The sequence below is a fragment of the Nyctibius grandis genome, chromosome 10, assembly GCF_013368605.1.
Source record: "Nyctibius grandis isolate bNycGra1 chromosome 10, bNycGra1.pri, whole genome shotgun sequence".
NCBI lineage: Eukaryota > Metazoa > Chordata > Aves > Nyctibiiformes > Nyctibiidae > Nyctibius > Nyctibius grandis.
In genome coordinates this window covers 15,623,562-15,645,813 of record NC_090667.1, presented here as the reverse complement: position 1 = coordinate 15,645,813, position 22,252 = coordinate 15,623,562, and the positions used below count along the sequence as shown (strand labels likewise).

Below are 22,252 nucleotides of genomic sequence, written 5' to 3'. Positions count from 1 at the left end.
CACATTGGTTGACCTATTTTTAACATAAGTCATTGCCACAAAAAGCTGCAACACAACTGAAGGGAAACAAGCCTGTTGCATTTCTCATTGCCCACTGATAAAATACACACTGCCAATGAAAGTCTGCTTCCACCTGCAGTGGGGCTTGTACTTAGCTCCCTCTCCTGCAATCATTAACTAGGCAGGAACAAGTGTTTTTCAAGCACCATGGCAAAAGCTCTGTCACCTGCACTTCTTTTAAAGCTACAATATTCTGTCTGCCACCAGCTCAACCAGCAGTGGAAGCACCAAAACATCTCTGCTGACAACCACAAGAAAAAAAGTCTCCCTTTCTCTGCACAAGGGGGAAAAAAGAGGAAAAAAAGTATTTTTCATTTGCTTCTCTTTCTCAGAAAGATAATGGAATTATAAATAGGTGATTCAGCAACTGCATAATGTGCAGCTTGGAGGGACTTACATTATTTGGATCAAAGATTTATGTATTGCACATCTTAATTGGACCAATTAAACTGGCAACACTGCACCATCCCTTGCTTCCAGAGTGTTGACTCTGTGCCTTTCTTCTCTGTGCAAGTGAAACAAGAATAAGCATGTTTATAATAATTTTCAGAGTCAGGTGCCCCAGATTAGGACACACAAATTTTATATAAATTTGATAGGTTTTGTGTCTGCAGACAACTTGCAGGCAAGCACCTCACCCTGCGCCTCTGTAGCACAGGCGAGCTGGCCTCCCTAACACCAACACGCACAATTACGCTGTCTTCATCCACCCACTCTTCTGGCCTCACCCTCTCATCTCTGGTGTCCCATCTTGCCCCAGTTTAAGAACTGTCCTGAGAATGGATCTTGCTGGTCAGAAGCACAACAGACAGCTGGCATTATACAAGGAGCAATAATATAACGTCAATGGGAACCCACCTGTTCTGCAGATGAGCTTCTAGTTCACACCGCTGCATTGTCTGCTGACACTCTGCCTTGAAAGGGCAGAAGACAATCAGCTTATCCAACAGGTTTCGTACGAGAAGGCTGGACTTGTGGCACTGCTGGAAAGAGAGCTTTTTCCGATCCATAGGACAAAAGTTATACTCCTGCATGAAGTTTTCAAGGCACTTGAAACAGTACGTATGTCCACAGGGGGTGTCCATAGGTTGGAGCAGAGGCTGAAGGCAGATATGGCAGACGAGTTCATCGTCCACTTCATCCTGGAAGTTGTAGAGATGATTGTCCAGCAAGAGGTGGCACTGACCACATTCACAGCAGAGTTCACTAACTTGGGCTGCGTGTTCTTCTGCTGCAGGATCAGCCATGATAGCCAGCATCAGGCGCTCTCGGCCCAGCAGCAAGGACACTTGTCACGTAGTGACAGAGGACCTCTAATGAAAAGGAGAGAGAGAGAGATTTCCAGCCAACTGTCTGCTCTAGATCTACCCAATTAAAAATTACATTGTATTCCTGCCTTAAGTTCACCCCCAGGATCTTCACCCCCACCGACCCCCCTTAGGGTTCTTCCTTCCAGAGCAACCCTGTGAATGATTAACCCAGGGATCACAGAACGCGAGGACCTCATTCAGCAAAATGTTTAAGCACATGGATAAATCGAAGCTTAAATTAGTTTATACACACCAGTGACACAGACTAGATAAAACCCTACCAAACATGAACTAGAACAGCTGAGACAAAAGCTGTATGTTCTTGAGGGAGAACAACCCAGAGATGGAAGGGAAGGGAAAGAAAGGATAACCAAGACAGTGATTTTTAAACTGACAATTTTTCTCTCTGGCTTTCCTGATTATACTGAATATTTTAAAGATATGTATCGTGAAACATCAGTTTGGGGACTTCTAGTTGTTTGGATTTTTGTTGTGTGTTTTGGGGAGGGATGAGGAAAAAGGAGAGGAAGAAATTTCAAAAGACACTTAAATCTAAACCACATTTCCTTCCTTTTAAGCCCACTCCCTTCAAAAAAGTTTGCTTTAACGAACAATGCATTGTTCCCCACTCATCCATGCCTAAGTTCCCCCATGGAAACACATTCCCTATAAAAAGACTAAAGCTTTCTAAGTGGAAAAAACATAAAGAACTGTCCACGTCACTGTTGTAATGTAACACAAAGGCTTGAGCTTCAGCTTCTTACAGTTAGGGACAATAAGACAAGGGGCAAACTAAGTTCTTCGTAGCTGCCCCTCTACTGATTTTAGTAGAGATGTCTCCAGTCACATCCATTTTGAATCTTGCCTATTGTAATTAAATATAAAATTCACCTGAGTTTGCTAGCAGATTACTCTACAGGCACAGAGACTACTGCAGGAAGGATTTTTTTTTTAATGTGGCAGTTTTAATGAAGTAGGAAATGTGGTACTAGATGAAGCCAACACTCTGTATTACACAGTGGGGGGTTTTGTTGTGGTGGTGGGGAGGTTTCTTCGGGCAGGTTTTTTGTTTTGTTTAAAGTTTATGTAAAAAAATCCCAGAGTCTTTTAAAACAAACAAAAAAAAATGCAGAACTGTGATTAAATGGAAAATTTCTGAAAGATGACATGGAAAATATCTGAAAACAATTGCTTTATCTGGAACAGGTAAAAGCCTAAGCAAGAGTGAACACTGGTCTGCACCAGTGCCTGGAGGACATGGCTGGCACGCAGCAGCAACTTTGGAGGAGGGTAGGCAAGAACAATAAGATAGCAAGAACGGCAAGAAAAAATTAGTCATGGGTTTCTAATAAAAATCATACATCACTCCAATTAATTGTCAAGCATGTCAGCTATTTAATTAAAGGGATAACGTATCACCAACAGAATCAAGCCATTTTACAGGCGGATTTTTACCTAGCCATAGAAAGTCGTTCCTTCAAAAGATGAAAGCATTACTGTCACGTTTCCAGGTGGGTACAGGGCATGAGTTGTTTGCTTCTCCTCCTGTTGCTGCAGCGCCAGAAAGCATCTTCCCCTTGAGGAAAGCGCTTAGGCTGGATGTACAAACCTAGCTCTGCTGTTTGCATTTACTCCTTAACTCCTGCATGACTGACTCAGTGCTCCCCAAAAGAGAAGGCACAGACAGCACACAAGCAGAACACAGCAGGTGTATCCATGCCCTCCTCTCTTAGAAATACCCCTGTTCTCTGGTACTTACCTCCATCTGAAACAGGCATCCCTACTGTTTGCCTTACAAAAAGTCTTCATTTGATCTTAAATCAAGCAAAAGGGAACATTTCAACATCAGACAATCACTTAACATCACCTACCAATTCTAATCAATCAGCTCAGCACCCAGCAGTTAACAAAACGCCAAGCGTCCAAGGCAAACATCTACCAATAAGAAATACTTGTGCTTCGGGTTGTAGTATTTGCATAAAACTTTGGCAGGTGATTAAACAAATGTACTTTCTCAGTGAAAACAAACCCCATGGTAATTTTGCTGATAAACTACTTTTATAGGGGAGTTTTTCAGATTATTTACCAAATGAATTCTCTGCTTTCTGTGTTTAAAGGTTATACAAGATGAATCCTATTTATGAGTCATTTCAAAACTCATGGAAGATAAAAGTATCACCACAATCTTGCTGCTTTTTTTCTTCCCTGTAACTCAGAGCTGTTCTGCTCTCTCAATTCTAGATCCTCGAAAACAAGGCGTGAAGATTTCATTCAAAAGTGCCAAAGTAAATTTTCCTTTGACACCACTGTCCTTTCAATCCGGAGGACACTCCAGCAGACACCAGGGAACCCAAGGCTGACACCTCCGTGATGAAACGCAGCCCACACCCTTCGGCAAGGCAGGAGTTAGTGAGCAGCACAGGGAGGGCAGCAGGCTCAAACAAGCCTGCCGCTTGTTCGGTGATTCAGTCAAAAAGCAGATGTTCTGTAAGAGGAAAATTGCTAACATCTTATTCAGCAAAGATGACTACTTCAGCACAACAAGACAGCTTTTAAGTGTCTAGAAAATGCACTGTTTCAACACAACAGGCACAGTTCCCCTCAGCTTAAATAGACCAGTGTCAAGAGAGTCCGTCTAGAGTCCCTAGGATTCTAGCTTTGGAGGTGGAGTTTGATACATGCTCAATCTTCTGCAGTTCCCATCAAATTTTAGTTACTCATTCCAACCTCTGAAGGTCAGACCAACCCCAACAACCTCCTTCGTGCTTGTGTTGCTCTTCTTGTTATCCCATTCCCCCTCTCCAGCTTCCTTCCAACAACGCCACGTTGAGCGGCACGCTCCCTGCTCCTGCCTTTCTCCAGAGGACTCAGACCTCTCCCCAGGCCTCACACATGTTTTGGCTTACACACAACGCACATAATATGAGGGAATCATAAAATAAGGATCTACTTTGGTCCCAAATTACTACTTATTGACTACATGAAAATGTTAAAGCCTGATGTGTACGTATGTTGCTGCTCTAATGGACTCTGCTGTTCTAAAAGTATAATGCAAGGGATGCCTCTGGAGTCTGAATTATTTAGAAAGTTTTACACCCTATTCCTGGATATGACAAAGAATTGAAGGAAACAAACCAGCAGAAATCTCTTTACATTTCCCTGTTTCTTACCCTGTGCGGGCTAGAGAAAAGATTTCTTTGGGATCACCTTTATCTTTACTGTATTTTAAAAAAAAAAAATCACTGTTGGCTTTTTTTTTAAAGTAGGATTTCTTGTACTGTAACACTGACTCAAAGAATAGACTTTTTTTTTTTTAAAGAAAGACTTATCAGGTTGTCTAATCTATTTCCCTGCCAAAGCAAGACTATTCCTGACAATATTAGCACATTGCCTATTCTTGTTTTAACTCTGCTAGGGCACAGAGCCTCAGATACACACCTCCTCTGCACATCTACAACACTGTTAATAGCTCTAGTAAGGAGCATGCCAAGAACCACACCGACAGCAAACTACTCAGCACCATTCCTGATGGACAAACTGTTCTCCAAAACACCTCAGACCTGTAAAGATTAATTACTTCTACAGCTTTTTAAAAAAATCCTTTTAAAAAAGCATAATTATCTAAGAAATCTTTCCAACATCATGCCTCCGCTTGCGCTACAGTGGCTGAAAGGGAACTGTGGCTGTGGTACTACCCCAAGAGCAACATCCCCGCTTCCAACCTTACCATTTGTAGTCTCAGCATTTGTGAACACAACTCTTGCTCCTTGTTTTTAAGGTATTTCGCTCTGCCATTGTCCGAGTGGAGCACAACTTATGGCACAATTCAGTCCAGGCCTGTCTGCTTGTACCATTCCAGCATTTGATACAAGTCACTGTCAGTCATGGACAGATTTACCTCAATGACATCTCTCTGAGGTATAACATGGTTGGTATTTCCATTTAAACACTGAGAAATGACATCACAAGAGACTAAAATACAGACCCACAGAGGCATCAGCTCATGGGAATTTAACACTTTAGTATGTCTCTGATTATGATCTCAAGTGACCTACCTAAGATCACATAGGAAGCTCCTGGGGAAGAAAAAAAAACAACAAAAAACAAACCAAAAAACCCAAAACAAAACAAAAAAGAAAATCAATACTGTTTCTGTTAACTAACTGATTTATAAAACCACAAATATGGTGATTGAGCCAGAGCACATTCCATATTACAAAATAAAGAAACATGCAGCCAGCCTGCAGTAAGGACACGAAACAGAAGTGTAAAATTCTTCCTAACAGATTAGGGTGACTACAGGCATGTCTCATATGGTTTTAGTTAAAAGATAATTTAAAAAAAATAAAATCTGTGAAATAACTAGTTCTCAATATTAAAAAACTACTTGTACCATGGAAAATATTTTGGACATACAACGGATTTATGCTTTTATGCATCTGTAGGCTAGCACTTGTATGCTGATATAGACTGTGTCATTGAAAACCCCAACATAAAAGTTGGCTTCAAGATTGCAGGGCGCGTGCCCCACGTATACTGCTCTGTAATGGTTCACTGCAATAATTATGCCAGTTATTATATTTATAACTACATTTCCCTGGGAGACTGGAAATGCAACATTCCAACTAAAGGCTAAACAATTAATTAATTTTTTTGGGGTGGACAAAACAAAGCCAGCACATTCTGGATTCAGATGGCTGAGGGCACACACCAGCAGGGCACTAACCCAAACCCATCTGCTTACACAGAAGCAAGTTCAAGGTGGAATCTAACGTAGCAAACACAGTGCTCTAGCAAGAAACCATAAGGAAAAAGTGGCAGAACTTTTGCTAAACTTTCTTCAAACAGTTTTCACTCAGTTAAGCAGCTTTGTGCTTCAGAGAATGGCAATTTTTCCTTCTAGAGACAGAAGTACATTGCAAAAGTGTCCTGTAACAGGGTTTTTTTGCTGAATTTCATCGCTGCTTTGAACGAGGATCTCACGTACGTGAAGTGGGACAGGTTTTATATGAAATGCACTGCTGTCCTGACTGAACACTTCCAGTGAACTGCTGCAGCGTTGCACAACCATGAGCAAACTGTCCTTAGTTTACAGCAGTGGCACAGAAAATAGTGTTGAAATATCAGAGGATTTTTATAAGCAATACTTAAATTAGGTCTTTTACAAAAACCACAATACCGAACCCCAGAATAGTTCCAGGTGGTGATACAATATCCTATTATCTTTATTATTTTCTGATATTGCTGAAGATGAGGCCACTGAATGTAGAAGTAGGAAGTCAAAACTTCTGTAAATGGTAAATTTATACAGCTAAATAAGAAGCAACACTTTCACTAATTAACCTTGCCTTCAAGCCAAAGGGTTTCTAATAAGCCACCTCCAAGAGTAACTGCTCAGTACATATATGACCAATTTGGTTGAGAAATTCTAAATCAAAGCTGCTTTACTGTACTCAATATGAAGGAAGATCGACAATTTAAGAAGTGTTTATTGTCCCCATCATTTATACCCATTCTTTAATCATAAATTTGAAAATAAATTGTATTCTAACTCCCTGGTGTTTCTGTGCTCATTGGACAACTTTGTATTTAATCTGCTTGAACTTCTGAGCAAGCATCTGTTTTCTCAACCAGAAAACAGAAAACTGATTGTATTTTCATTAATTATAATCAGAATCGTTATCCTGTTAGACTAGAAAAGACTTATTATTCCAGGAAACCCTATTCTGAGGGATGTGCTGAAAGGCTTGGTTGACTAGAGCAAGACTATAGCAAGGAGTTTTCTCCTGAGCAACTTTTGCAGTATCAGCTCTCCAGCATGGCACACGGATTTCCATTTTTAACATAATGCACTTCAAGACAGATTTTTTTTAAACTGTTTTGTTAGTATATTTGAAAGTTCCACATAAGAAAAGATCTCTTAGCTTTGTATCACTTATTTTAAAAGTCTTACTAGCAATCAACAGCTTAAATTGCAAACATACACCTAATTTTAGGAGGAAGAAAAGCTGACATGAAAAATGAAGAACTTGGCACTTACAATTCATTTCTCTCACTACCATATGCTCTTAACATTTCCTTCTCAGCTCAGTTAATGATACCACAGAACAGTAACGTCTCACCAGGGACCTAGCGTGCTAAAGTAGCAGGACCACACAAATGTAATTTCTACAATTAATTTCAATTCTTCTATAGAGCAGGAGATTCTGGAGTTATCGTTCAATTAAAATTATCTGGGTAACAAGCAGCAATAAATTTCCTCCCTCCTCCCTTCTTCTTAAGGAATTAAGTAGTGGTGTAAAATGTTTTCCACCTACACTTTTCTTCCAAGGGGATTAAACAGTGACTATTTTAACATACTGCTCTGAAAAATGGATAAATTAAATGCCATCAAATAGAAGTGAAGTGCTGCAGAAAAAGCTGTTCCATTTATATTTCTTCCTGCTATACCCACATCCTTTCTACATCCTGTCTTCCACATAGATGTGCAAGTTGCTCGTTTTATGCTCACAGGAATTCTTCTGTTGTACCACTCACTTCACTCAATTTGCTGCTTCGCAGAATTTGACCCAAAGACTCCTAGGGAAGTTTCACCACTGGCAGCACGTGTGGATTTTCTTTGTGTGTTCTTTATTTTTTTCTATTGTGTCTAATCATCTCTCTCTAGGAAATTAAATGCCCCTACCCCTCACCTCATCTACATTTTGAATTTGGCAGCTATCTGCAATTCCATCCCTAACAATCAGTTTGATGTTTGTGGGAGAAGTTTTCTCTAGACAAAGAAAGATGGAGTCCAATGCTATAATTTAAGGATAAAGGACCTAATCGGTAATTAATAACCAAAGCTTCTCTTTCAATTAAAGCAAAAAGCCCAAAAGCAAAACAAAAACAGATTAGGAGATTGGATGTTAAGATTTAGGTTCATCTAAATATCTGGTAGCACACTTACTTTACGAAGAGTTGGGTTTGCTTTTGAGGACAGGAGGTAAAGATCATGTGTCTATTGGCTATATATGAATACCAGGTGCTCTTACCACATTATTATCTGTGTCTACCTGTAAATTCCTCATCTACAGAAAGAAAATGGCACCATGGTTTACAGAATCTGAAATAAGCACGTAATGTGCAGCGGCTCATCTTGGGTATAAGCCTTCATAACTAGCCAGCCCTGGTCACTGTTACTCCTGCAGCAGCCTGATGAAAGAAAACCTGTACATCATTGTCCATTTGTGATCTGGGCGTTGTGATATAGGTCAGAAAAAAGCAGATGCTTTCTTATCACAGAATTTCTGAAGCATGCGAGGGAAGCAGCAGACTGGGCATTATATAATTGTATGTTTTTAGAAGTCACTGTTTGAATATCCTTACCAAGGCAGTTATCATCATATATATTTAAAAATAATGTGAGAAGGGGAGAGGAGAGGAGAGACTGTTGCTTTTGGTAGATACATGGTATTTCTATAGCTCTAAGCCTTACCTGTCTTGTGAGACAGTCCTACAAAGCTTTAATCTCTACCGTGTGTTACTTTAAAATTAAATAAAATTAATTTCAGTTTAAAGAAACTAATCTTGGCTATTCTCAACCTTAAGCATGAAATCATTCCTTTTCTAGGTTAGTTAAAAACAAACAAACAACACTTTTGCGAGTATTGTTTTCTACATAACTTTACCATAAGCAATCCAGCAGTATGAAAGCAGAGTTTTGCACCTGGTGATGAAATATTTCCTTATCAACAGACACATAGTTCAGTTGTTAGCATCAGAAACATCAGATTAGGGCTTTACTGCAGGATAAAGTAGCACAGAACTTTTCATTACCCACACCGAGTCAAATTCTGGTCTCAGCTGAGACGTGCACCATGGCTAAGAGCACTATACTAGAGGGACCACCTTGATGCCATCAGCAGGGCATGTCCCCCTGCTCAGTATACAACACCTCAGCCTTCCTTTCACGGGGTAAGAGGGCATTTTATCAAAGCCAGTGCAAAGCACTTTCTAGCCCAAGCTTGTTCCCACAAACTAAAAAAAAGCTGAATTAGAAGATAATTAAGTCTGTAATTCCCCTTTACATCTCATCTTACCATCAGATCATGGTAAAGGGGAAAGAAAGAAAACAAGTTTTCTTCATTTAAACAAAAAACCTAATTCCCTAGACCACGTCTTCTCAAACGCAGCTCCTCAGGGTGGCGTGCAGCTGAGTTTGAACTTAGCTTAAACTCCCGCCAGTGCCCGTGGGCAGGCAGAGCTGCTGCTGCTGCAACCAGTAGCTGAAATGCCCTTCACCACTGATGGCAGCTCGTAAGTAAGTAAGCACTATAGTAGAGTTAAAAAAAATATATATATATATATATCTCTCTCTCTGGATTAAGAACTACATTCCCCTAGAGATTTACAGAACAGTAGTATGGCTCATTTTTAAAAGACCTGAGACACATTCTGCTGCTTAGGACATCTGTATTACTAATTCACAAGCTTAAGCACTGTTGCACATGTAATTTAAGATGCCTTTTCATCATACAGTTTCTCCTGGTGTATCTTGTTGATTTTAGACTTAAACAACCCTCACAGGTAGGGGGAAACAAAACTGCAAGAGGCAATTTTTTGTTTTTTTTTTTTTAATTCCAAATTTTATCCTGATTTAAAGCTGTGTCCAAGCTGGTATCAGAAGCAGGTCTTTAAGTACCATTGTTATCTTACCTTACTGGGCACATATTTACAGTATACGTAAATTGATAATTATATTTTCCCTTGTTCTAAAAATAATGTTAAAATGGGCATGGCTCTCACCAGTTAAAAGAGCTGGAACAATAGACCAAAGTCCTTCCACTATCCACAAATCAGTGCAGCAACCACATTCTTCCTTAGCCACCCGTGAATGACCGTAAGCGCAGGTATACCTAGGAATGGGGAAGCAATCTCCTTTCTCTGTTCAGTTTTCAGCCTGTGGAGATTATAAGTGAAGTAGCCAAGTAGCCCCAGGTGTCAACCCCACAGGGAATTTCTTTTTTTTTTTTTATCCTAAGTACAAAAAGGCCCAGAAGACCCATTATGTTTATTTTTATGTATCCTACTTGAAATAATCATACAGCAATTTTTTGTTCACTACCAATTGAGATCATGTAAAAGAGGATATCCTCAGATCTAAGGTTCCCAGGGCAGGGACTGCTTCATTTATTTATTTCTATGTAGAGATCTGCAATAGCACTTACTAGGTGAGAAGAATTTATCTGTTATTTATTAGTCTAGCGGTCGGAGGTTAATAAGTTTGAGAACTTTACAAACTGGGTTTATCATGATTTACTGCACTTTCAACTGCAACACAACTGATGTCACAGGTGAGCCCCTTAAACTCTCAGAGGAACAGGTCGAGTTTTATCTCAATCTCTTTTTAACTGTCAAAAATCAGCTTTTAAAGGGAGAGTCTGCTGCAGCTGTTTACAAAACTTGCATGAGTTAAGGCCCAGGCAAAGAGCAGACAAAGCTAGACAACACATTTTTTTAAATACCTAATCCCTTCCAGTACTTCCCTCCCAGAATATTCCAAATAAGGAACACTACAGTCTTCAAACAAAATTTGCACAGAGACCCTCTGAACTCGGGGGACCACTGTATATACATAAAACCAGTCTCTGCCTGTAAGCTGCTGATTGTCTCTCCAAATTCCTCCAGCTTTATTCCATTTCCCTCCTTCCATCCTTGAGTGCTTTTTCCTGGACCAGGGTAATAATTCCTGCTACTCACGTTCATGTAAATCCCTTCTAACACTTTAGGTGGTTTGTAAGATACTGGCTTGTGGGCAATTTCTTATCCAAAGTATCAAAAAAATTTCCAGGTATTTTCAAACTCAATTCATGTCAAAAAATTCCTAAGCCAAGAGCAACATTTTATGTGTTATAAATCAGGAAACATAAATTGATGAGGGACTGTCAAACACAATTCCTAACAACTGTGTGAACAGCACCACTAAAGTAAGCTGAGAAGGAAAAGCCAAACAAGAGGGTTTTGTGCTAAACCAGCAAAACATACTCAGGCCTGTGAGTAAGACAACAGCTGCAACTACTCTGGCAAGATACACACGATCAGAATGAAATGATGCGGCTTAATTTTCAAAGTGAAATCAATATAGCAGTTGCAGCAGGGGTTTTTTTAAATGCAGAAAACAAGAAATATATGGCAATGCACAAGAAAGAGTAACAAAATACAGCAGGGGTTGCTTTGTGAACTACAAATATTTTATTCTGCAGTTATATTTATTCTTTTAAGCTTATTTTATTACACCATTAAGTCTATAAGACTGTACAATCTCATAAACACATGTAAATTAATCTATTAACCATACTTAGGGAAGTACAGCACTACTATGGTTTACAAAACCATTAGTTACAATTTCTAATTGAAGTTACTGGAATCACCATTCAGGTAGCACTAATGTTATCCAGCATAATCCTCAACCTGTTTCATCAGGTACCTTTGAACCTCATGGCTTTTTTTGGAGGTCATGTAGCTGCCAGGTCCCTTCTGGAGCTGTTTCTTCCACCTTTTACAGCTCTCATTCCCCAGGCCGTATGGCTGGGTTTGTTTCTTAACTCTTGCTCACTTCCCTCACTATTCCTTTGGTTAGAAACTTTAAAAGAAACTTGTCTTTCAACAGACACAGTCCCTTTTTGCTGCACACCACAGGTCCCTTTCTACATTTCGTTTCACTGGGGTTTTATGCCAGCGCATCTCCGTTATTTAAATAAGTTACATATGCATCAAGCTTGCATACTAGAGCAGACACAGAAATAAGGTGAATGAAGGTGTGAATTTATGGCACAGCTGAGTTTTCCAACAGCTAGCGAACCCCATAAAAGGTTGGCCTCCTGTTTATCATTTCCCTGCTCCATCCTCAGCCATATGAGCCCTTTGTTTTTCCCTGCACAAGCACTGATGCTGTTCTGACTTCATGAGCTGGTTCAGGGAGAAAATCCCTTCGGGGGAGGGAATAAATGTTACCACTGCCTTAGCCCTTTTCAGCAGCAGACACACTACATCTGCTTAGTTATGTTGTAAACAAAGAGTTTGAACGTGTAACTTAAGAGAATGAAGTTCTGTTTTGAAGGAGCCATGTGCACAATCTGCTTTCTCTTTGCTGGAGAACTGCCAAAGAGCTCTGGCCTTCAAGCATCAAGGACACACGTCAGCGCCGTCCCTCAAAGGCATGGCACACAACTGGCATTGCTGCAGGAGGAGAACTACTGTTCTTCAAACTACACCACGCCACCCAAACCTTGGGCTGCTCTGGGGTCTCCGGAGGCTAAAGGATTAGACTGGACAACTCTGCAGCCGTGTGACAGTGGCAGAAACTTCCCTGGGCTGCCTGTCATCTCCATAGGCTTGTATGCGGTGACCCTGCCTCAACATACCCTTTGCAGAGCAGAGGCCTCCCCTAACACTTACTATCTGCACTTGAGCTGGAGTAGTGTTTCCTATGGAGCCTTTATACAGTTGTGGTCCTTTTACCTTGGCTAAAAAAATAGAGGAGAAAGTGAAAATACGACCCTTTTTTGTTTGGTAATCAACAGGGAAATACTCATTTTGCATTCCTTTCTTTACCAAGGTAAAGTAGGACCAAAATAATTGCCTGAGGAATTGAAAAGTGCTGTTTCAAGCCTGGCTTAAAGCAAACTAAGCCTGCACTGCCACCGAAAGGGGCATTCCCGCTCTCCCTGCCACCTCCGATGCTGGCATCAGCTGGCTGCTGCCTGGTCTCTTCGTTTTCAATCAGATAACATCAGGAGTAGACAGATGACAGATGTCAAGCGCACCCAGCCAAGCAGCGAGGCAGGGTGGGATCGTCCCTTTAGCAGCACACAGCCTCACTCTACTTCAAACCCCTCATGAAAAACTTATAAAATAAAACAAAAGCATTCCAGTTATATAGTTACCCTTAAACATTTCTTTCCAAGCCTCTTACAAACTCCTCCAGAGCATCACCTCATATTTAACATCACCTGTATTTCTTAAGGCATCTCCAAAACGTCCACATTGTTGTGTTGCTCTCCTTTGCCTGTTATCTCAACTTCTATTTATAGGCTTTTTCTGCATTAATCACCAGCACAGCACTAGAAACCCGCCAACTTAGTACCTCTCCATCTCCTAGCAAAGACATTTTGCCCTACACCCTCCCTCCGACCCCGAATCGCCGAGTCTGGGGTGCCCTGCGCAGGGCCCGAGTCCTGCTTGTCCGCAAGCCCGACCCGCGAGGAGTTAAACCCTTGGGGCAGGCACTCAGCCTCCCCCTGCGCCGCCCAGCCCCACTCGCACCTACTGCCCCGTGTAACCATAAAGGACATTCGCTCTCCAGCCCCGCTCCCTCACGGCCGAGAGCCGCACGCCCGGGGCAGGAGCTGCCCCCCCCGCCGCCTCCCGCCCCTCAGCCGCGCCGGGAACCCCGCGCCCCTCACGCAGCCCCTCACGCGCCGCTCACCTGCAGGCGCCGGCGGCGGGAAGGGGCCTCGCTCGCCCCCGGGAAGGGGAGGGAGGAGGCGAGGGAAGCCCAGCGCCAACCCGGCCTGCGACGGCGGCGATACGCGGCTTCTCCACCAAGTTTCCGGGCGGGGAAGAAAGTCGAAACCTACGTGAGAGGAGGAGGCAGCGCAGCCGCCCAGGTGTCTCTCGCCCGGCACGGCTCGGCCCTGCCCTCCCCTCCCCTCCCCTCCTCCCCGGGCCGGCCGGGGCCGCCCACACCCCCCGCAGCGCTGCCCCCGCCCCGCCAGAGGGCGCCGCGGCGGCGCGGGGCACGTTCTCCGCCCCGGCCGCCCGCGCCGCCCGTTCCCGCTCCCCTCAGGAGCCTCAGGGGCGGCCCTGCCCGCTGCCTGGGACGGGTGCCAGGGGCTCACCGCAGGGAACGACCCCGGGACCTCGGCGCCGTGAAGAGCAGTCTCCAGCCTCGTTTAGGGATCCCTCTTGCTTGCTGAGGTGATTCTGCTCCCCCCCCCTCGGGATGTTTCCTCTCCTTCTATCACTGTCCTTAGGCCTCTTACCAAAAAAACCCTGTAAATTAGAAGAAAAAGCAAAACCTGGTGCTGCTCTGAGTGCAAGGAGCAAATAGTAGTTCAGCCAGCTGGAAAAAAACCATAGAATTTGAGGGGAAATTATTTTTTGCATTTATATTCTGCCCGCTCTCCTGGGCGATAAACAGAAATACTGACAGTTTGGAAATGTTCAGCTTGTGCTTGTGCTCAATTTGTTGGCAAGGCAAATCGTAAGAGTGTAGGAAATCAGGGAGCCCGCTGCCAGCCGCCGAGCAGCTGTCATGCCGTGGGGCTGTGGGGTGCTTCGTGGCTGGTAAGAGCCAGGGAAGGGATGGCACTGGAGGCATCAGAGTGCTAATTTCTCTGCTGCTCCTATAAACTGTAAACAGGTTCAGCTTCCACTGTTCGTATTTAGGCAGCTCCCTGTTAACTCTCACACTTCAAACCAGCAAAATGCCAAACCAGGTGTGGTCTAAAAGCTGCCAAGCTATGTTAGCATGATGTCCAAGCTCGGAATTCCTCCCAAAGCAAGAGACCTTCCTGGATGTGTATTGTGCCTTTCTTCGTGCCAGATCACATTTGGGTCCACACAGTGAACTAGAGGCCAAAAAAACCCCCCAAAACCACCCATAGTATTTTCTCAGTTATAATTTCTTTTTCTGGTTCACCACACAGCCTTGGAAATACTCTTACTGCAGGCAAGAGGGTCATGAAGTAATAAAGATGACATTTTGCCAGTAAAGAAAAAAAATAGAGCATTACACCATAGAGGAGGATCTATTGGGAAGGAAACCCTTGTGTATTAACAGGTAATTTGCAGTGCAGGTGGAACTAGCACACACCTGTCTGCATTTGATCATTTAGGCATGTCCCATAGTTGCTGAAGTAAACCTAAATGGAGAGAGGAAAGAGTGCTTTTAAAGCCCTGAAAACATCTCTGCTTCAGTAGGGCTAAGGATCTGTGTTAGTCAAGTAGGACTCCTCAAGAAATGTTGGTACAGAGAGAAGAGATTGTCTTTTATTTCAGACATGGACTGATTTGGCTCAATTTACCCATCCTGTGTTAAATTTCCTGTGTAATGTTTTTGGTTCCTTGCTACCTCACTAAATCCTTCTGTTCCCTGTTTTTGTCTGGTGAAGTCTTTCAGCGAGGGGCTGTGGGCTGTGCTTGTTAGTGTGCGAGAGAATCTTTGTGTTTCAGAGGTGAGACCGTAGGAGATGCACCATGTACCGAAAATGCAACAAGGCCCTTTCTTCTTTTCATTTAGATCATTGTTGGAAATCCAATGGAACCGAGGCACGCCAGCAACGCTTCTTTGTTCAACGAGATCCATGTTACCACAGGACGTGCAGCGTAAGGTATTTTTGTAGGGCGTCGCTGAGAATTGTGATCTAGGTTTGCAAAACCATCGATTTTCTTTAGACTAAATGAATTGTTTGATAGGATTTCCTCTGAAGCACCAAGGCTGAGATGGCTGAGAAGGATGGATAGCATTGCATCCTCAGACCATTCTGAACAAAAAATATTTTGGCAATAAAGTGTTCCACTGGTCTGAGACTGCACAATTAAGCTCTAGTTTGGGAAGAAGCAGCAGTCAGCAGCGGTGCAGAGCGGTGCGATGGCTGGAAGTGCCTTGCCAGCTCAGAGGCGAGCGCTAGAGCCTGATGCAGAGACACCAGGCTGTGTCTGCACTGCCAGCCAACCTCACGCCAAAGCCTGTACTCATTAAGCCAGAACTCATTTATATTGAACACTGGCTTGCATGTAAACCGACAAAGGCTTAAGCTATGCTTTGTGGAGCTGGAGCACTCTTGAGGGGAGAGGTTTAAACCTTAGCACAGAACCAATCTCTCCTTCATGCAGCCTGCAGCTCAGTCAGCGAGGACAGGAAATGTGTGGGTGAACTTGGGGTGTTAGGAAGACAAACCCCAGGGAAATTTCAAATGGATGCAAATCTTTAAAATTAGGAATTCTGTCTAGTTAGCACTTGCTGGAGATTCTTATCATGTATGATGACCTGTTTTTCTGAGTGGACAGTGTGCCCATATATAATTAAGATATGGTGAAAGTTTATTGTATTAAGTGTGGTGGAGTTTTGGTTTGGCTTTGCAATAAAGGAATCGCACTGAGTCATGGTTACTGAATGGACTCGTGGAGGATATAGGTCTCTTCTGCAGAGCTAACACAAACGTAAGGAACTGAAATTAGTTTCTTTCCTAGTCCAGGCAAAAGCAGCCACATCATAAATAAGGCTGTGGCTTGATGACATGAAGCCTTTGCTGCATTACTGGTTCCTACCCGCTCCTTGTTCCTGCCCTTGCACCATAGCACACCAGCCCTTAGCTGTGTCTGCACCTCTTTGTGTGGCTGAACCGTGAACCAGATCAAGATACTGATCCATCTGAAAAATAAACCAGGTGAAAATCTCTATAAATATATTTTATTTAAAATATATGGACATATTTAAAACAGATGCATATAGTTTTTAAGCCAGATAGATCAGTTCCCCAATCTAGTTTGTAATTCAGAGGTTACGGATGATGTTCTTCCCTACTAGTACAGAAGCAAGAAGTTGGAGGAGCCAAGTGACTAAATATGAAACTGATGCTGGTGAAGAAGAATCCCAAACCACAGCTGAATATTCAGTCTGCAAAGCGTAAACAGATTGCTCCACGGCATTGTTGTGCTAGCAGCTAATGTGTTGTGTGAATTTGAATAGCAGCTCATGCAGTTTCAGATGTAAACATTTTGCCTGAAAAACATCGCAACATTTGGGAGAGAAATAGTTCCTCGGGTAACACTCAAATTATAACTTCAGTTAACCTGGTGTTGAAGAGAATCTCAGTCTGCTGTCCCTTCACTGGCACCTCTTGCAAACCCCACAATCTGTTGGTCTTCACTCTATTGATTTTGAAACACCAAAGTTCTTCTCCAGAACTCGAGGACTTTTTATTTACTAGCAGTTCTTCTAATTTACTTGTGTAGCTTTTGATAACCGAGAAGACTCTCTCTGAAAGAATACAGCAATCACAGTTTGAGCTTTTATCTGCTCTAACTGCTGATAATTTCCTGCGTGTGATGGTGTAATTTGTACAGTAACCACTGTGGTGCTATGTGGAGAAAGATTATGGGCCGCATACCTCTGCGATGCATATGTCAGGATTAAAATGCCACTTTCTGACGAGCAGAATTGGATGTATCAACTAAATATACTTGTATGTTTACAGAATATTAATAATCCTTTTATTTCACATGAAGATTTAGAAAGCTTTTTTTGTAAAATCTGAGAAAGAAAATAGGAAATCAGTAAGCAAACAATAGGAAAAATAACTAGGAAAATTGAATGGGGAAGCAAAATCACATCACACAAAGGTTCACAGATTAGTTTAATCCCATTAATGTTGCATAAAACTTGGTAACCATGTGTGTTTCTATCATCCTCTTGTGGGAAGGTGCAAAGAATATATGGCTGCACAGTATTATTAATTTGGGACTCAACTTTGATGTTTCATCACAAACAAACCTAAATTCCCAACCCACACACAAGAATGTAAACACAATTAAAAAACAAATCCCACAAACAAGGAGAGAGAGTCATCCCAGGAATTTATGATTAAATGGCCTGGAATCTCCCTTTTGTGGAGAGCAGAGCAATGGAAGTATGCATGCATGCATGAAGACCCAGCGGATTCTGGTAAATCCAAGGCCCTAAGCCTGTTGTTTGGATTCATTCTGCCAGGTTCTACAGTACTTTTGTTCCTTTTGCAGTATTTTGTTGTGTTTGCTCCAAATTATTGCTACATATGCATTGCATACTGTATATTTGTAGGAAGTAGTTGGAGTCCCATTGTTGGAAATTTATAACTGGGAGCAAACAGATTAAGAAATATAGTATAAGAGTCTTGTGTGTGTTAGGAATTCGTTAGGACTGTTTTACATTATCTTTCCTTGTGGTGTTTTATTAACAGTGGTCAGTTATTAACAGTGTTGGAGTAGTTTATTTGATGGATCTGTAGAATGTTTTCATTAGAAGTAAACAGATTGATTCTCTGCTTATAGAAAAGTGTGTGTTGGCAGATGTAAAGAGGACATCTGGCTTTTCTTAGGAGGGTAATAACCCATCTGGCTTTCTACAGTGGAGCAGATATAATAACATAAGAAAAAAAATAAGGTACATGAAGCAAATCGCTTTCCTGATATGCTGTTGTGAATAATATTGATGGCTATTTCATAATTTTTAAATGATATTGTTGAAATGTTGCAGCTGCTTTGTAACCAACACAGATTTTTTTTTTTATCACAACGCTTCTGTTGCAGCATTTTAAATGAGACTTCAGAAATATAACACCTATCAAGCAAGATATTGTTGCAGTAGATAAAATAACATTTCATTAGGCCAATTTCAGGTCCCACAGAATTTTCTGTTATTATTTTACGGGATTGGATTTGATCTTTTGTGATGCTGAGGCCAACTGCCTTGACTCCCTTCCCTTATTAACTTCTTGAAGAAAAGAGAAAAAGTACCATCAAGTTTCTAGCAATTATTTTTATAAAGCAAGTATGATGTTCAATTTACTTGATAGCCCATAATTGCAACAGTGTTCTCTTAGTTAAAACTGATAACAGATACTAAGTAGACTTGATCCAATTCAGGAATATTGTCTGGATAATTTTGTGCCTGGGAGGTACTGCTGCTCTCTGATATTTGGTATTAACCAAATAATGTGTTTCTGCAGCATTTAGGATTTGACCCCTAGCCACTTTTGTTCTGTTAACTGTTTGAAAACAAAGGCTGACTTTCTGCTGTACGTGTTTATCAACACTGCTTCTTGGACAGTTGTGTCAGAGGAAAAAGCTGCGTGTTTCAAGGGGTATTATCCTGTCCCTAACAGGAAACTCTTCCCCTTAAAGTCCCAAGTGACTGCAGCAGCTTGCTGCGGTCTTCCTGGAGAAGCAGGAGTCACAGGAAGTCTGCAGCACTACTCCTAGTGTACATGAACTCCCCGCCACAAGGGTTTAGTAGCAGCAGCAATGAGTATGTCTGGGCTATGGAATATAGAGCATGGCGTGGTATTTCTGGAGTACGTTCAGGTCTTGTTCATTAATTATTTCAAGGTAACCTTTATTTCAGGGCACCTTTATTTCCCCAGCATAAGTGCAAAATACTCGGTAGATATGAGTTTGGGGATATTAATCACCTTCCATTTTGAATTGTCTGTGAGTGGGTACTCTTTGGATGACCACAGGGCCAGTATCCTTCCAGTCTTATGAGGTGTGCTGTTTGCTTCAGCAAGGTTACTCCTAGGACAAAGGCTGTTTGTGTTCTGCTTGGCTGTACAATGTTCTTTGCTAGCAAGACATCTACATTTGGAAAACTAAACCAGAGATCCCCTTGGTTCATGCCACCACAACGTCATTCAAATATTTTTCAAGAGCAGTATCTTTCAAAGTGTCTTTTTTTGGTTGTATTTCATCCAGCCGTGCAGATGCAACCTGCACCCGGACTCAAGAAATTACTACATCAAGTCCTACGTGTCAAACCAGCCATCATCAGTGGGACAATGTACTTTGATAGCTATGGAAGGATTGTTAAAGAATAAAAATGAAGATCCTAAAACTCATAAAAACTGTCAGGTTACATTCATCAGTTCTTTACCAACAGCTTGCTGCACGCTGTTCAGCACAGCAGGCGCCAAAGCAATTTAAATATGTATGTAGAAAATATCTCCATAACGATTACTGCATCGTTTCCTGATTTGCACTCACTTCTGGAATGGAAGATGAGACTCAGTGTCCCTTTATTTAATAGTACATAGCACCATCCTACAAGAGAGTGAAGAAGCATCTTAACATCAGTATGTTACAGAGGCAAAATGTACTGAGACAACTTGGAATTTCTTTTCTCCCTGGAGCTTTTAGTTACTAAAATTGCCCCAGAATACCTTTGGTATTTACAACAATCAATTTTTAATAACACCAACATAGACCCAAAAGCACTGAAAAGAAGAATGTGGGATGGCTGCAAGTCTCATCAAGATCTAACACAGATCTGGACCCACACTAGTTAAACATACCTGTTCTACAAAACTCTGTTCAGGCAAAATGACATAGTGAGATTGTTCAATCTACACCAAGAAAAAGACATGTCCTGAGGAAAACAAGATCCATCCAAAGTAATTGCTATGTGCTGCAGCTGGAACTCTGTTTCCAGAAAACAGCTAAATATAAACATTCCTAACTGAATGAGTGGGAAGCCAAGACTGCCTTGCAGCAAAGATACCCACTAAATAGGATTACCTATTAACAGGCTAATCCACAAGAATTCATTTTGCCACAGCACTGAGAGAGAGATCAGAGAAACAAGCAATATAGGTGCTCAAAGTACAATTATACCATTAATGGGACTTTTCTGAAAATGCCATCGTGGCATCTGGTATGAGTTCTCTCTCACATTCCCAGACCAAGCTGCTCCATATCCAAATCATGAGGTTACATTTTATTCACTAACAGCTAGGAACTCTGCAGACCCTCCCAGGGGACCTGCAACTCTAGCTGTTTTCTCCTGCTTGTTGCAGCGCCACTAGAGATGATGTGAGAAGGAGAGCTTATGGTAGGCACCCACAATTTCGGTGGTTGTGTCCCAGATGCCAGCTTGGAAAGGATGCCCCAACCCTGACAATAGGGCTTTCCATAATCTTTGTGCTCGTAGATCACGTCTCATTTTTTAGGTGAACTCTAGAATAGAAATCTGAAGTGTCACAACAATAACACAGCTGTCAAAATAGTATAAACCTTACCTAGGAATACTTTATTTTTCAAAATAATTCTGCCACAACTTGGAACTGTTACCAGGCTGTTTTTTGGCAGACCCAGTTGTGAAGTCCTACATGCTTCTGTAACGTGTACTTTAGGCTCTTTTCTGCAGAAATGTAATTCTGCAAAGTTGCTACCTTAAATTCTGGACCAGATGCCTCAGATTTTCTTACAGTATTCATGGATGTAGTACACAAGTTTCTTGACCATAATTATGGATCTTTGCAGTAGTGGAAGTCCTCTCTTGTGCTTCCCCATTAAGCTGAATTCTGATGCAGGAGACAGTGGTAAGTTCAATTAAAAAAGGTACCTCCATTTGACACAGAATATTCCAATACTAATTCTCTTCCAGCCAGTTCTCTCCCTGAACACTCAAGTCATGATTTGCGGAAACCAACACTTTGTGTTTCTGTACACAAGAATATTGACTGGGGTTTTATAGGCTCATCTTGTCGAACAGTGTAAGCAGCCCTGAGAGACTGTTCTGACCAGTTTTAGCAGCCTGCCTTGAATTTAAGCTATGCATGACTTAGGAAGAAGGGCCTTGTTAAATACATTCCAGTGGTGAGTTAACATAAGAAAACACACATCTTCCACAGAATGTTAGGAAAAGCACTTCTAAGTCGGGGGGGGGTTTTTACTATGGATAATTTGCTTGGCTCGAGTTATTAACACTCTGCAGTCTGAACATAATGAAAGAGTTTTGGGTAAGGCATGACTCCCTCCATCTCAGTCATCTGTACTTTTATGAGCTTCAAAATACTGAAAGAAGTAAAAATACTTTTACTAGAAAAATGAAGGAATCTGACTTTGATATGAAGCAGCGACTTTGAGAAACAGAATATATCTGTGACTGCAGTCAGATATTTTAAATAGACCTTCACTGGAAGAGCTTTCTTTTGTGTTTTGACCACCGTGTTCCTATGATGGACCTAACTCTGAAAGGAGGCTGCTCCGTGCCGATTGATATCAGTCCTTCTCTCCTGAATTCGTTAGCGCATACAGTAAGATAAATCTTGCTGCCTGTGCTCAAGAAATACCTTTAATAATAA

The 22,252-nt window shown here is 41.8% G+C and overlaps 1 protein-coding gene across 1 annotated transcript in view; it reads right to left on the bottom strand.

The window, feature by feature from the left end:
• LOC137667800 (ligand of Numb protein X 2-like) overlaps positions 1–14,015 on the bottom strand; it is a 28,300-nt gene extending 14,285 nt beyond the window's left edge. The window contains exons 1-2 of the mRNA XM_068408895.1: positions 13,840–14,015; positions 919–1,373 (exon numbers count right to left, since the gene is read on the bottom strand). Coding sequence (XP_068264996.1) covers positions 919–1,319 — 401 coding nt within the window. The 5' untranslated portion in view covers positions 1,320–1,373; positions 13,840–14,015. The remainder of the gene's footprint in view (positions 1–918; positions 1,374–13,839) is intronic.
• Positions 14,016–22,252: the final 8,237 nt, after the last annotated feature.